The sequence below is a fragment of the Eptesicus fuscus genome, chromosome 20, assembly GCF_027574615.1.
Source record: "Eptesicus fuscus isolate TK198812 chromosome 20, DD_ASM_mEF_20220401, whole genome shotgun sequence".
NCBI lineage: Eukaryota > Metazoa > Chordata > Mammalia > Chiroptera > Vespertilionidae > Eptesicus > Eptesicus fuscus.
Window position 1 is genome coordinate 26,871,309 of NC_072492.1, and position 15,529 is coordinate 26,886,837.

The 15,529-nt window shown below is 48.0% G+C and overlaps 1 protein-coding gene across 1 annotated transcript; it reads right to left on the minus strand.

Annotated features, from left to right (window-relative positions):
• Nucleotides 1-151: 151 nt before the first annotated feature.
• MKS1 (MKS transition zone complex subunit 1) lies at nucleotides 152-12,187 on the minus strand. Its single transcript, XM_008147729.3, has 18 exons — nucleotides 12,108-12,187; nucleotides 11,597-11,706; nucleotides 10,434-10,504; nucleotides 9,391-9,546; nucleotides 7,669-7,763; nucleotides 7,352-7,480; nucleotides 6,982-7,086; nucleotides 6,213-6,321; nucleotides 5,614-5,670; nucleotides 4,287-4,329; nucleotides 3,964-4,029; nucleotides 3,166-3,236; nucleotides 2,736-2,805; nucleotides 2,528-2,635; nucleotides 1,756-1,889; nucleotides 1,169-1,251; nucleotides 995-1,092; nucleotides 152-891 (listed from the first exon to the last, which is right to left on the minus strand). The coding sequence occupies exons 1-18, from the start codon at nucleotides 12,185-12,187 to the stop codon at nucleotides 800-802; spliced, it is 1,677 nt and encodes a 558-aa protein (XP_008145951.1). The 3' UTR covers nucleotides 152-799.
• Nucleotides 12,188-15,529: the final 3,342 nt, after the last annotated feature.

Below are 15,529 nucleotides of genomic sequence, written 5' to 3' on the forward strand. Positions count from 1 at the left end.
TTGCTGCAGATGTCTAAGAGGGCTGCTGATAAGACACAGCTGGCACTAACCTCTCAGCCTCTCCTGGGGGGTGAGCGAAGAGGATCAGAAGAAACACTCTGGAGTAGAAAAGGGCAGAAATGGGGAAGGGTAGCAGCACATGGGCCTCGCTATGAAGGGGAATACCTCAACCATGCCAGCGACCTGAGCAGAGAAAACAGCCGACAGAACATCAGTCAGTATAGCAAGCTTTTATGTATAAAAAACACAATAAAAGATACCACCCAGCTAGCTGAGAGGACTGGGCACTGCCTGCAGCCTTCATTTGCTCCAGAAATAGTCGTATTGCAAATGCAACAAGCCTCAAGCAGCAGGACGAGGCTACCCTGGAGAGAAGAGGCTGCGATTCTGGGGCTGGGAATTGAAGATCCCTCCCTTTCCTTCTTTCCTGAGCCTCCTTTCTTGAGGTTGTAGAGGAGGCACCTGCAGCCCATTGCTACGGAGACTGTGAGACAAGCCAGAGGAGCTGTGTCGAGGAAAGAACTTACTATGGGTTTTTCCAAATTAGTCTCAAACCAAAAAAAAAAAGTCCGTAGCGATGCCCACTTGCAGTAGCTGACATATGAATATGGGACCGCAGGGTCTCGGGCTTTATTGCCACATGGCGGGGAGCAGAGCCTGCAGAAGACTAGGCAGAGGGGCTGGCCTGATATTTTCCTGGCTCTTCTGGTTCTCAGCTGGTCTCCAGTAAGAAAGGTGAGGAGGAGGGAGAGCACCGGCCTTAGCTATCACTTGTGTCCTCCTGCACGGAGGGGCAGGGCTAGGAGACCATGGTTCCCGAGGGGCTCCCGAGGTCCTGGGGGAGGCTTTCTCGGGCCTCCTGCATGCGGCGCCGGGCGCGGCGGAAAGCCTCTGGGATGGAAGCAAACACAGTAGTCAGCTGCCATGGCGTGGGGAGGAACAGGGCCCATGCTGGCCCTGGGTGGCCAGCTGGGAGGACGGGGGAGGAACCTACCCAGCACATTGTGAATGGAACTCTGCTGGCTAAATCCTCCCAGACGGTCCAACACGCTCCGCATCCTTCTCCGGAGAGCACTGGACTCCATGAAGGCCCTGCAGGGGAGCGTGCCACATGGCCCAGGCTGCTCGCCAGCCCCCCAGGATAAAGAGCCCAGGCTGGGTCACTCACCTGGACTGCTGCAGACAGTGCAAGCGGAAGGTGACACTACCCGTGGTCTCTGTGCGGAGCCCAAAGCGGCTCAGGCGCTCCCCCTGTGGCAGTTAGACGGCATCAGGTCTCCAGTCTCTAGACCCCATGCCGGCCTCACTCCTACTCCCATTCTTAAGGGAAACAGCTCTTGGGGAAACCTCATTCCAGCACCCGGGCTCCATCACCTCAGGCTAACACTGGGCTCCCAGCCGTAAAGCAGGGGCCAACCTCACTGAGAATAAGTCCCACAAGCTTCCTGCTGCTCCTGCCCATCCCTGGTTATCGAGGCCTCAGTGATGGGCTGGGAGCGGGGGCTGGTTAGTGTGCTGGGGGCCGAGGGAAATCTGGAGTGTACTATTTCCCAGAGACCTCCTACGAGAGCAGTGTAGATATCTGTACCTGGTTCAAATTGTGGCTATGACTTCCAGCTGAAGCAGCAGGAAGGAAGGGGCTAAGGAATAATGAAGCGACGAACAATTAAGGGGCCCTAACCCAGTCCCCACCTGCTACAGATGAAACAGGAACGAAAGTTCTCAGCATGAAGTCTCCCCAGAGACAGAAATCACCTTGAAGGTTCCTGGAACCCGCACATAGGAGAGGTCCTCCAGTTCCAGAGAACCCCCAATGAAAAACCTCCGCAACTCAGCCACTGTGCCCAGCTCCAGGGGTCTCCACGTGGACACTGTCAGGGTGTGCGAGCCTGTGCAGGAGGAGGAAAATGAGGCCAGGCCCAGACACGGCACGTGGTCCCTTGCTGACTCCCCACCCATGGCACTGGCCTAGTCACCACCACAACACCTGTTCCGGTGACAGTCTGACCTCTGGTGCAGATGGTCAGGGTAGCAGTTTAGGGCGCCGTTTGGAAATCAATCAGGCAGAAATTCAAATCTCAGCTCTGCCCATTAATACCTGTGTACCAGGTTAAGTTTCTTAACCTCTCTGAGCCTCATTCCCATCTAGTAAAATGGAAGTAGCACCTACACCTCACAGAGCAGTTGGGAGAACTAAAGAGAAGCCCTGAGCACAATGTCTGGCACAGAGTGAGGGACAGCGGCTATTGTAGTAAAGTGAAGGCTGATCCACTCTGCCCTGCAGCTTCTCCCTCAGGGCTGCAATCCAATCAGAGTAGCACGGAGTCCTGCCGATGGACTTCACAGCGAGGTGTACTTTCCTCTCAGTTGTCTCAAATGAAGGGAGGGCATTCCTCAACAGGAGCCAGGAATCCTGCAGGTTAACTGCTTCTAGTTCCTAACAACCCTCCTTCTCCCTGGAAGCGGGTGGATCTTTTGGAGGTGTTAGTCTTGTTCCTAGCAGCCAGGGCATGGGACAAGAGGTCACCTGGGGTGGCGGGCAGCACCACAGCCCCGTAGCCTTCCACACGGTACCTCTGCCAGAAGTCCAGCGAGAGGACCTCGCAGTAGAGCACAGGCCACTTCGGGAGAGCCTCTGTGAGCAAGTGAGAGAAGCGGCAGGTCACGGGAGGCCCTCACCCAGAGGGGGCACCGCCCGAGAGACTGAGCCCAGGACCAGCTGCTGAGATACTCACCAGCTGACTCGTCCTCATGGAGGAAGGAGGCCTCAAATGAGAATGGATAGGAGAAGTAGGCCACCTTGTCCTAAAGAAGAGGAGCACCGTTTTATACTCGGTGTCATGGGGTAGGCGAGGCCTCACCTGAAATTTATTCTCCCTGTGGCCAACGACAAGGCCACCTTCACAAGGGAAAAAGGGAAACGATCATCCCAGGTAGGAAATAAAAGGCTGAGGCAAAGGGACACCCAATTACAAGCTGCTCCCATTCTCCCCAAAGCAGCGAGAGGACCCAGGGACCGAGCATCCCTGCAGAGGCCCCACAGAAGGGCTAGACCCAACGCTGGGACCTCCCAGAGGGCGTGGCTGTGGGCCTGATAAAACTTCAGCGGCCACCCCGGGATCAGAGTCCTGTTCCCTTCCAGGCACCCCCTCCCACTTTCCATACCATTCCCAGGGACTTGGTGGCGCAGGTCTGTGTTATTCCTGAGAGCTGCTGGGCTGCTGGGCTTGACCAGTCTGAAAGCCAAAGACAACATACAGTACGTTTTCCTGGGAGGAGGGCAAGCAGTTGAGAAAGAGACAAGTTCCTTCATCCACTCATTCAATCAATCATTCACTGAACACCTTCTGAGTGTCCACTGTTTGCTTTGAACAGTCACTGGGGATAACTGGGTGATCAGACAGAGAAAATCCCTGTGTCTCACGGACCTAACCTAGGGGCAGGGACACTGACAACCAACAAGAGACTCAGGTGGTGACGAATGCTGCGCTAAACTGAAACAGGGGAAGGCACTGGGGGGCCCGGAGGCCGTGTAGGCTGAGTGGTGAGGGAAGACCTCTCAGAGGCCTGAACTCAGGAAGAATCCGTCGTGCAAAGATGTGACAGAAAGGGGTTCAGACACAGAACATGGTCCCGAAAAGGCGCAGCCTTGGATACTTGAAGAGTTGAAGATGAGGAATCAGCCAAGGAGGCTGATGATGGACCAATGAGAGAACAGAGGAGCATGGAGCTGGAGGTCAAGAGCAGAGTTTCAGTGAGGAAAAGTGAGCCGTGTCAAATGCTTCCAAGAGGTCAGGTGAGGTGGAAGCAGAGAGGACACCACAGGATTTGACAGCTTGGAAATGACCTATGGCCTTGAAAAGAACAATAACAGTTTTGGTGCAGGAGCAGGGAAGAAGGCCTGAACAAATGCCTTTAGAAGCTTTCAGAATGGATATTAAAAAATTCATGAATATTACTTACTAGTAGTTGGTAATTCCACAAAGAAGTGGACATAGAGGTTGTCATACTCATAGCCTTGGGCTGAAACTAAGAAAAACAGGAAACCATTTCAGCTTATTCTCCTCTCCCCCTTAGCACCCACCCAGGCCTGAAGGGTTTCTATATTTCTGGAAGAAAGGCCCTCGAGGGCCAGGAACTGTCTTGTGTGTCCAGGAAGGACTCATGGCTGAGTTTTCCAAGTACTGCAGACTACCCAAGGCCTCCATGGGGCCAGGCAGATTACTTCACAGCTCCGTGGGGCACCTGACCAAGTATAGGAGGTCTCTGCCTGGCAAGACACTTACCTACCTCTCCATTCACAAAGAGCCGGAGGGTGCCTGGGACCGTCTGAGGTAGAGAGAAATGGGAAAGATCGGGCGGTGTGGAGATCAGCACTTCCCCAGCCTGTTCACAAACTCCCGGAAGACCCAACACTGGACGTGTCCCTAACGCATTTCCTCCCCACCCCGCCACCTCATAGATCTCTTTCCTGAAATATCTAAAATTTGTAATGTAGGGGGGGAAAGTATATAATTTAAATGGTGAGGAGGGCAACACAGAGTGGGAAATTGACAACAGTGAAGGGAAGCCATAAAAGCTGTCCTTCCTGTGTCCTGGGAGGATGGAGACCCCGTTCCCTTTAGATGGCTGAGAAACTGGAGGAACTAGGGAGTTTCCCGTTTTAATTATTTGCGTAGCTATCTAACTTTTAAACACTGACCATCTGTTGCTAATGCAATATAAGAATAATGAAAGTTAATTTTTTAAAAAGAGAGAGGGAGACCTGCAGGTAATTCTATCCTTGTTTCCAGATGTAGAAATGGAACTCCCAGAATGAGGAGACACAAAGAACAGGACCATAAAATAACTGGCCTAAACGGTTTTGTTTTGTTTTTAAAGAGCCAAACTATTTGACAAGCAAAGATGACACCCCTTCCCTCTCAATGGGGTCCTTAGGAAAAAGATCCACATGAAGTGAGGAAGACATTTTCATCTTCATATTTATTTTTAAAATCAATTATAAAGTAACACATGAGTGTATTACCACTGAAGAAATTCAGAACTACATTAGTGTAGAGAATAAAAAGTAAACATCCCTGACATATCGCTCTCACCTCGAGTATTCATCTACCATCTCCCAATCCCACCCTTGCCCCAGAAAAAGCCATCCATAGCATGCGTGTACGCTTTAAGGTATTTTCTTTGTACTAACAGTTCTATATCAATATGCAAATGTTTTAAAAACATTAACAAGGACTATCCTCTATATGCTATTTTGTGATTTCCTTTGACACTGAAGAGTAGAGTTTGTCCTGGGGACCTTTTTTTAAAAAAAAATATATTTTATTGATTTTTTACAGAGAGGAAGGGAGAGGGACAGAGAGTTAGAAACATCGATGAGAGAGAAACATCGATCAGCTGCCTCCTGCACACTCCCTACTGGGGATGTGCCTGCAACCAAGGTACATGCTCTTGACTGGAATCGAACCTGGGACCTTTCAGTCCGCAGGCTGATGCTCTATCCACTGAGCCAAACCGGTTAGGGCTGTCCTGGGGACCTTTAAGAGAGGCTCTGTGACTCCGCCACAGCCTGAGCCCAGCTCACAGAGCTGCAGGAAGCCAAGTACTCACCATCTCAAAGTCAGTGCCCACGAGGCTGCTGAGATACTCCTTGTGCCGGCCATAGAGCTGCGGAAGGAAACCAAACCAAAACCCAAGATTGTGACCCAAGCCAGACCAGGGTTCAGTTCCAAATGGGAGAAAAAATGCAATGATAGGAAATGTCACAGGGAACTGGAGGCCTAAGCATCCCAGCCACTGACATTTGAAAGTGAAGCACAGAGGCTGTGCAATCCTGGGACCGACTCCCGGCTTTCACACGTACAAGCTGTGTGAACCTGGGCAGGCTGCTTAGCTTCTCAGTCTCAGTTTCCTCACTTATAAATGGTAGTAATAAAAGCATTTACCTCAAAGAGCTGTTGTACGGTCTAAATGAAATAAAGGATGTGAAATATCTAGCCCAGAGCATGGTAAGTGCTCAAATAAATGGTCATTATGATGATGTTCTAATACGATCCAACACTTGGGTCTGAAATGTCAGCAATGCTTCCTAAGTCAGAGAGAGCCATGAAGAGCAGACTTTGCAACTGCTGACATCAACCTCGGCCATGGTCTCAGCTCCCAGGCGCTGAGGCTCACCCGCCTGGTACCAGGGATGCATTAGCTCTTACATCCTTGAACACACGCTGTTCCCGCTCCTCCTCTTCCGGCTGTGCGAGGGAGGACACGTTGTCGATTGTATACTTCCACAGCTCCTGCTTCTCCCCCTCGGTCTCAATTCTGTAAGGTCAAAGCCACAAAGGGACCAACTCTAACAACGAGAGATGGGGCCCTCCTGATCTAGCCCAGAATTGAGCCGTCACTGGCCGTACACCCCATTTAGAGTACATGATGACAAGTGACAGTCAGAATGATGACCGGGAGAGGGAAACAAGATGGTAAAGCAAGGGCACTAGACTAGACTGAGAGTACAGGTTCTGGGCCCATTTCTGATTCAAAGTCACGGTGAAACCCTAAAGCACGACATCCCTGGCACCCAGTTCTCTCACCTCAGAAACGGACAGGAGGGTCTAGGTAACTTCTAAGGTACAGTTCTGTTCTTCCAGGACGTAGAGATGAAAAAGAATTAGCCCAGAGGAAAGACCTGGCGGGGTTCACCGCCCGCTCTGGTTAGTCCCTATGTTCAGCAGCGCAGAGAATTACTGTCACTGAACCACACTGCTGAGGCTGTCACTTTCAAGTTGGTGAGGCTGCACATTTTCTGAGAAGAAGATCCCCAGCATCCTAGGAGCCAATGGCCCAACACAGAACATGGACCACCGCCTGGGAACTTAACATCAGAGCAGATGAAGGGCTTTCAGAGCGTCCCTCAGCCAGGGGCGAGAAGTGAAGCCACGGGGAAGATGGCAGTCTCTGCCACCCCTTTCTTTCTCTCCTCACCTGTAGGGTCCTTTGAGGCCCGTGAAGTCGGGTTTTACTGTGATCACACCATTGCTGTCCACCTTCAGAGTGCAGAGGACGTGCTCGTAATTCTTATAGCCGAGCCTAGAAACCGGAAAACCAACAGCATCACTGATCCCACCTCCAGGGAAAGAGGAAGAGGCAGTCCGACCCCGTCAGGGGAGAGGACGGAGGCCGCAGTGAGAATTATCATGGTAAAATACTTATCTTCTGAGAACAACTAAGAAGCATAAAAAGAAAAAGAAGTCCCTTCTTCCCATATGCCCCAGGGCAATGACACCAGGTAGGTGATGGTCAGTGGAGGCGGTGAGGATGAGGACTGAGCTGGGCAGTGAGAAGCTTCCCTTACTTTCCACAGGGCCCCAGGTCTGCCATGATATACATTGTCTGAAGAGGGGTGTTGATGACGTGGTGGCTCTTGACGAAGTCTTCTGAGGGCTCCCAGTTGATGATTCGTGACTTGAGGATGCCGCCCTCCCTGGGAGACACCACAGGAAGGGTTACTTCCCTGGGCCTCCCTGAAGAGCCTGAAGGAGGAACACAGGGGAGCACACCCAGGTGGGGGTCTACTGCAGAATGGGAGGCTGGAGTTGGTGCACATACCGAGAACAATGGTGTGAAAGGACCACAGAGGCCCCCCGAACCCCCGTGCACACGTGCACTCACATTCCTCGCCTGTCCTGCCGCCGCCGCCTGACGTGTGCCATTCGCTCGACCAAGAATGATGGCACCTCCCTGGCTGTGGTCATTTTCCGACAGTGCTGGGAAGAGAGAGCAGCCTTGTGTAACCCAGCTGGTCAGGGCCACAGGGGACCAGTCGCCCAGAGGGAACCTTCTGAAACCTCATCTGGCACCTGGATCTAAAATGATTCCTTACAATATACATGCTGATGAAGAGGAGGAGTGGCACAAACAAGCCGGAGAAGACTCCTGCCACGCGCCTTGGTGTCTTAATATCCTGAGATTAGCAGGATATCAACCGTTGGAAGTGAGTTTGTTTATGCTAATATTTAGATGAGCCTGCAATTTCTGAGCACATACCAGCAAAAAGTTGGGTGAGTTTGCCTGGTAGATGTTGACCTTCGCTAGGTACCTGGAAGATGCCAAATGGGATACAAGTGTTCTGTGGAAATCTTCACACGGGAACCGTGCGCTAACTGCACTTTTATTCACTTTTCCAAAACGGACAACCCAAATGGTATATGCTGCCAACCCACAACTTTCCTGATAAAAGTACCAATCATTCAAAAATATTCACTTTAACAACTGTTCCTTGCATAGATCTACAAGGTTGTAGACCAAAGTCAGAAAATAGAGGCTCTTTCCTCCCTCGATGAGTCTCAAATCTCACTAAGACAGACCCATCAGGCAGTGACTGAAGAAAATGTTAAGTCCACTAGGGCAGCGGTCACCAACTGGTGGTCTGCGAGGTCCAAAAGGTTGGCGACCGCTGCACTAGGGTATAACTGAGGCAAACGGAGGACATAAGCCATTGGCTATATGGAATTCCTCTTCAAACCCACACACTCAGTTTTGGCCGAATCCCTGGTGAATTTTACCTAGATCAGCAATTTTAGACTGGTGTCCTGCAAGGATTTTAAAAACATGCCCTAACCGGTTTGGCTCAGTGGAGAGAGCATCGGCCTGCGGACTCTAGGGTCCCAGGTTCGATTCCGGTCAAGGGCATGTACCTTGGTTGCGGGCACATACCCAGTAGGGAGTGTGCAGGAGGCAGCTGATCAATGTTTTTCTCTCATCGATGTTTCTAACTCTCTATCACTCTCCCTTCCTCTCTGTAAAAAATCAATAAAATATATTTTTAAAAAAAGAATTTTTAAAACATGTAATATCTGACTAATTTAGTCAGGGGCACTGATATTTTTCCTTAGCTTGTCAAATAAAAAGAAAAAATGACAACAGCCAACACAATAGCTGTCCAGTGTGAATGAATCAAAATTATACCTATTTTTTTGTCATATCAGCAAAAAATATATTTTTTTGGTGTGCCACAGAATTCTAATTAGTTTATGTATGCCACGAGATGAGAAAGGTTGAAAATCACTGATCCAGATGGTTCTAGATGCCAACCACCTTTCTTATCTCATGATGCATGGGGGAAGTCAAGCTCCTGGTTTGCAGCCTGCAAGCCTATCCTTAGAGACCCTGCCAGCTCCTCCGGGCCCTCCAGCAGGTGGAGAAGAGAGCAGAAGCCACTCCACCTGTAGACTGAGGCCGCCCTATTCCAGCTCGGCTGCCAGCAGCACAAGGCAGATCCCAGACAGGCTCTCTGTCACCCCTTACCAGGCTCCTGATTTCACACACAGCGAGGCCAGGAAGCTCAGGGAGGCAAAGGAAAAGGAAGCCATGGGACCTTGGGAAGAACAATACCTCTTCCAAATTGGTGAATCTATCACAGTCAGTGTAGGTAAAGATTCGTCGGTTCTTCCTTCTCCCTGAATCCTCCAGCTTCAGGATGTCTTGACGGTACTGCTGATCCAAAGGGCTCTGACAGGCTGCTTCACTTTGGTACAGATCTACTTCAAACTGAGGTCACAAGGAAAGAAAGATCTAGCGAGACCATGTCAAACTTTTGTTCCTGTAACTGTTTAATTAGAACAGTTCTATAGAGCTGATACAATCTGACATCTTCTCATAGCCAACTCTCATTTATCTGAACCCGTGGTCGGCAAACTGCGGCTCGCGAGCCACATGCGGCTCTTTGGCCCCTTGAGTGTGGCTCTTCCACAAAATACCACGGCCTGGGCGACTCTATTTTGAACAAGTGGCGTTAGAAGAAGTTTAAGTTTAAAAAATTTGGCTCTCGCCAAAACCGGTTTGGCTCAGTGGATAGAGCGTCTGGCCTGTGGACTGAAGGGTCCCAGGTTCGATTCCGGTCAAGGGCATGTACCTTGGTTGCAGGCACATGCCCAGTAGGGGGCATGCAGGAGGCAGCTGATCGATGTTTCTAGCTCTCTAGCTCTCTCCCTCCCTCTCTGTAAAAAAAATCAATAAAATATATTTTTAAAAATAAAAATAAAAAATTTGGCTCTCAAAAGAAATTTCAATCGTTGTACTGTTGATATTTGGCTCTGTTGACTAATGAGTTTGCCGACACTGATCTAAACTAATGCAGGGCAGGGGATCCAAAGGATATAAGAGCTAAAGGGAACCAGAGTGATGGTCTAATCCAACTCTGCTGTCACCAATGGTATGTGGCTGAGGTGAAAAGTACCTCACTCAGGATCATAAAACTGGGTAATGACAGTCACTACACTACACTGACCCTGTAACACATCAGGAGGAAGTATAAACTGCTACAAGCTTTCTGGAAATCAGTTTGGCAGTCTGTATCAAGAATCTCTCCCTGCCACCAGCCAGGTGGAGGTGGAATGGGTGGAGGTAGACTGAGAAGACAAGTGATACTGGCTCACCTGGCTAAAGAGCTTCTCCTGCCACCCAATCACAAGCTCCTCCTCTTCGTCTTCATCTGGGCGGTGTCCACCTTCAAAGACAACAGGGTGAGTCAATGTTTGAGCCAAACCAGCACTACTTCTTGCTCGTGGTTAGTTATAATCGAAGTCCCTACTCTTATATTGTCACAAAACCAGTTGGAGTTCAGTGATTTACTCACTCTAGACAAAGGCTGGGGAGGCTGGGGATGAGTAGAAGCCAGGATGAAGACCCAAGAAGGATGGGTCTTAATCACTACTCTAATTTGAAAAGAAACACATGCCTTCTAGGAATTACTTAATCCAATTCAGTGTCAGTAGCTGAGATTTAGGCTGCATAGCTCTTTCTCAATCCTAATTGTCTACATTTGCTTAAAAGGAATCATGGCATTTTCCTCTTTACTATTCCTGAAGCCATATATCTAGAATCACAAACATGGTAGCCTTAGGACCAAGTATCAGGAGAGAAGAGGAAAGGCGAATAAATGATTATATGAAGAACCAAATATAATACAGTCCTGGCAGAGTATGCCTTTTTCAGAGACACATGCTTCACAATCCACCAGCCCACACTCTTCTTGCCCAAGACTATTTTTTAACAGACACAAAAGCAGAGAGACTAGTGGCCTAACACAAGCACACTGTCCCCTCTTCCTCACTCGGCTGCCTTCCCAGATAAGGAAAACTGCGGGAGCACAGTGGATATTAAAATGCACATTTTTCAAGCTGACACCAATTTTCAAATTGTTTTAAAAAGTGTCCAGATGTGTACTTAGAATTTGGAGCAATATTTTCTTTTAGAAACAAAAAAATGCCACAAAAGGAATTTAGGTTGCCAGGAATATTTATAACATATCTAAAGAATGGATTTTTTTTTTTATTTCGCTACACTGAACCACAATGAAGATCAGTAACTTGATGGCAGGAATCATGCCGCATTCAATTTTCATACACAACATAATAGTTAAAATCGTCTAATGAAACCCTGGCTTCAACATTTACCGGCCGTGCGACCCTGGGCAAGGAACCCAACCTCCCTGCCTTTTCTCAGACTAGAGCCCTGGGCCTTTTCTGTCTTAAGAAGTAACTACCACCCTAGGCCCTTCCCAGGTACCCAAGGGGACACATCACCATCCTACACCCACTGGCGGTAGCGTGAGGCCTAAAAGTGGCCAAGTCTATGAGGTCCTTCCCATCCTGGGCAGCAGGCTGGTAATGGAGGAAGTTGCTTGATGTGATTCTTTGCAAGTGGACTCTGTCAGGAAAAGAGAAGCCCAAATACTCGTTAAAAGACACACAAGCAGATGAACACGGAGCCAAGATGGGGAAACACGATACAGAAGAGGGTGGGCCTACGAGGGTGTGCCGGGTGCCCGCAAATGAGAGGTGGTGAGCGGGGCGCCGGGTCCTCAGGGGACGAGTAGGATGGGAGAATGTACTGGGGACACAGAGCTCCGAGCAAGTTGGGCGCCCGGAGTAGGCCTGAAAGCTGTGCGCGGAGAGGGTGCCAGGTAATGAGGGGAGACGCAGGGAGACCGCGGAGGCAGTGATCAGGGTTGCAAGCAAAAGTGGGGGCCGCCGGACACTGGGAAGTGAAGTTCAGGCTCGAATGATCTGAGAGCATAAAAGCACGGGGCTCCGGGACGATGCGACTACCGGAGGCGCAAGTTGCGCACGGGGTCCCGGGAGCGATACACAGCCTCCCCGGTGTCTGTGTTCCAGACGGTCTCCGCCATGACAGCTGCAACGCGCCGCGACTGCGCCGGAAAGCGCGCCGCTCCCAGTTCCCCTGGCAACGGAGACGCTGGGGTAGGGAGGCGGCGGAGGAGCTGCGTGCGCAACCCTCGATTCCCAGCGCTACGCAGCCTCTGCCAGCCCAGTGCAGTCCCAGCCAAGGCCAAGTTCCCGTGCGCCCTCGCGCTGGGGTCCCGCGGGATCACCGCTTATCACAAGTGTGACCAAAGCTCACGCACACCCAAGGCCGACTTCATGCATTTTAGAAATGAGGGAACGAAGGCAGAGCCGTGGGCCCTTTTCAGGGAGATCCAGAAATGGTGATGGGGACCAGCCCCAGATTCCCTGGCACCCAACCACTACTTTTGCCACCACACCACACTGACTTCCATGGAATGCTCAGTGCTTTGGCCTGAATCAGGATGTGACTCACAGAATGTTCCCATTCTCCCCAAAGGAGTCAGGGAAGGTGATGGCACTTATACAGACATGATCTTATAGTCTTAGAATAAAATAAAAAACTGTCCGAAGATTTATTAGTCCTTGTGTTGGTATTCACTAAGCCAGAGAAAGAAAAAACAAGGAAGCTAGCGGTAAGGAAGGAAACAATGTTCTGGAACTATTTTTTCTCCTGTATAAGTTAGTTCCGGGTTTTTAAGATTTAGAGATTGCACTGGCCTCCTGAAAAGCCAGGCAAGTGCCATTGAGAAGTCATGCTTCAATGGACTATCAAAGGCAAGGCACAGCGTAACCTCTTGTCTGGCTCCCTGGCACCCCAGAGGTGGTGTCAACAGCTCTCAGCCTTTGACCTTTGCTACTCCCCGGAACAGAGTAAGCCATTGTCCCCTGAAATCATATGCCAGTTTGATTATACAGCATTGGGAGCTCTGGGCACACATAGCTGCTGTTGTGTAACACAAAGGACTCACCATAATAGTAGCGCCATTATTTAACGTCTAATACAGCCTGAGCACTTCGTTTGCATTGTCCCTAAATGTCATAGAAACCCCTTAAGTAAATATTGTTGTTCCCATTTAATTGATGAAGTTAGTGAATGCCAGGGCTTAAAGCGCTGCTAAGGTGGAACTCTAATAAGTGGTGAAGAAGCTGGGATTCTAGCCAGGTCTGTCTTTTGAAGCCTGAACACCTTCCATTCTGCCTCGCAGCCTCTCACCTACCAGTTTATTCCATAAAAGCAAATAATTTTCAACCTGGAAAAAATTGTTTCAACAGATGAAACCGTGGCGTCAGAACACTAGTTCTTAAGAAACAATCTCTCTGCTTTTTCCTTTTAAAGTTGTGAACAGACAAAACTGTGCCACATGAACAACAAATGATAAATGTGGAGACTGCATCAACAGTTTAGTTTTATAACCAAATCAAACTTATAGCAAAGTCAATTTGACATAATTAGTAGCAAAATAAAACTGTACCACATGGGTTGGAAATATAAGCTATTTGTATAAGTAAGCATAATTGAATTATTTTTATACAGGTAACTAGGTTTTTATGTTTGTTTACTGGTATCTACAAATCAGCATTCTCAAAACTGGAGTCCATGAGTGGTGTTCAAAGGGTCTATGAACTCTTTCCTAGAATTCTGTGGGGAGCATTTTCTGGAAGGTATTTATAGTTTTTATTAGATCCTTAAAGGAGTTTGTATCCCGAAGTCAAGAATGCTATCGTGACCCCCACTATACTTATACTAGAGGCCCAATGCATGAAATTCATGCAAGGGTAGGCCCTGGCAGCTGCCCTGGCTGCTGCCTCAACCCTCGAAGCCCTGGCTTCATCCAGAAGGTTGTCTGGATGGTCGTTTTGCATATTATGCTTTTATTATTATAGATACTAACATCTTGTTAAAAGTCAAAAGTTTGGATTACAAAGCATAAAGAGCAACCTTTGTACCAACACAGGCAACCTTTCCTCCCTTACCCCCACTCAGGGTGGTTTAGAGCTTACATTACTGTTTTCTCCCTGAAATAACACCATAATTTGGAGAAATTTTTGGGTTTAGAAAACACTTGTACAAATCATCATGAAGGGTAAATATTATTGCTTCCATTTCACATATTTGTAAACCAAGACATTAATTACATTTCTCACAGTCTTAGGAAAGGAAGCAAAGAGCTGGGATGTAAGTCCACATGTTCTGACTCAAACCCATGGGCTCTCCTTCGAACTGTGCTGCCTCCTTATATCTACTCATCCCCATCCCCTCCCCCAATTTTTTCTTTCCTAAACCAGCCCCATCTGAGCTACATCAGAACAGCCCACCACTCTCCCTTTCCCCTTCCCAATTGGCACTTTATAACCTACTTGGGCTCTCCTCACTACTAGACTTTAGGAAAGCAGAAGAAAAAGAAGGAGAATATCACAAAGTGAAACATCTGCCTGTTAAAGTTGTGATCCAGCAATCCCACTCCTAATTACTTACTCAAAAGCAACGATAACATATATCCACACAAAGACCTATATATGAATGTGCATAACAAGTTTATTCACAACAGCAAAAATGGGAAACAGCCCAGATGTCTACCAACATGTAACTACTTAAACAAATTGTATAATATCTATACAATGGAATACTACTCCACAATAAAAATAAAGTAACTACTGGTACATCAAATGGATGAACCCCCAAAATTATTATGCTAAGTGAAAGAAGCTGAACACAAAGGGCTATATCCTGTGTAGTTTCTTTTATATGACATTCTAGAAAAAAGAAAAACTATAGAGGCTGCCTGGGGTTGAGCTTGGAAGAGGGGTTGACTACAAAGGAGCAGGTAATTTGGGAGATAATGAAAGTGTTCTATATGGAAATGTGGTGGTACACAACTCATTGCATTTATTAAAACCTATAGAACTGTCTGTCATGATGAGTGATTTTACAGTATGTACATTGTTGTAAACTATTTACCACGTTTTGAGAGGTACCTAAAATGGAATATAGACTTATTACAAAGGAATCTAGCTGCATTACAAATGATTCACATACCATACTGAAGGGAGTGAGAAAAAAAAGGAGTCACCCTTATTTAGCTTTGGGAAATAGTGTTTTGACTAGAAACTGAAGGCTAAAGATAAAAAGAATTATCCATAAATGCTGTACTCTAGTTGGTAAATTTGTTTCTCAGAGGGGTATGGTTCAGCAATTTTGAAACTACTTATATATATATATATACTGTATATACTAAGGTTGGAAAAAATAAGTAAATATATTGTAAGTAAAAAGAGCCATATTTTTTACTGTCTGAGAAAAAAATTATAAATAAGAAAAGGGGTAAAGGCAAGAATGAACTATGTAGATTATAGTTGGAGTAAATAGTAAAAACTCATGGTTA

What these genes read in the sequence shown, in the direction of transcription:
- MKS1 (XM_008147729.3), bottom strand. Translation starts at nt 12,187, where the DNA reads ATGGCGGAGACCGTCTGGAACACAGACACCGGGGAGGCTGTGTATCGC. An exon ending in GTGCGCAACTTGCGCCTCCG is followed by an intron (nt 11,707 to 12,107) that starts GTAGTCGCATCG and finishes TTTTCCTGACAG; the next exon opens with AGTCCACTTGCAAAGAATCA. An exon ending in TGGGCACTGACTTTGAGATG is followed by an intron (nt 4,330 to 5,613) that starts GTGAGTACTTGG and finishes TCTCTACCTCAG; the next exon opens with ACGGTCCCAGGCACCCTCCG.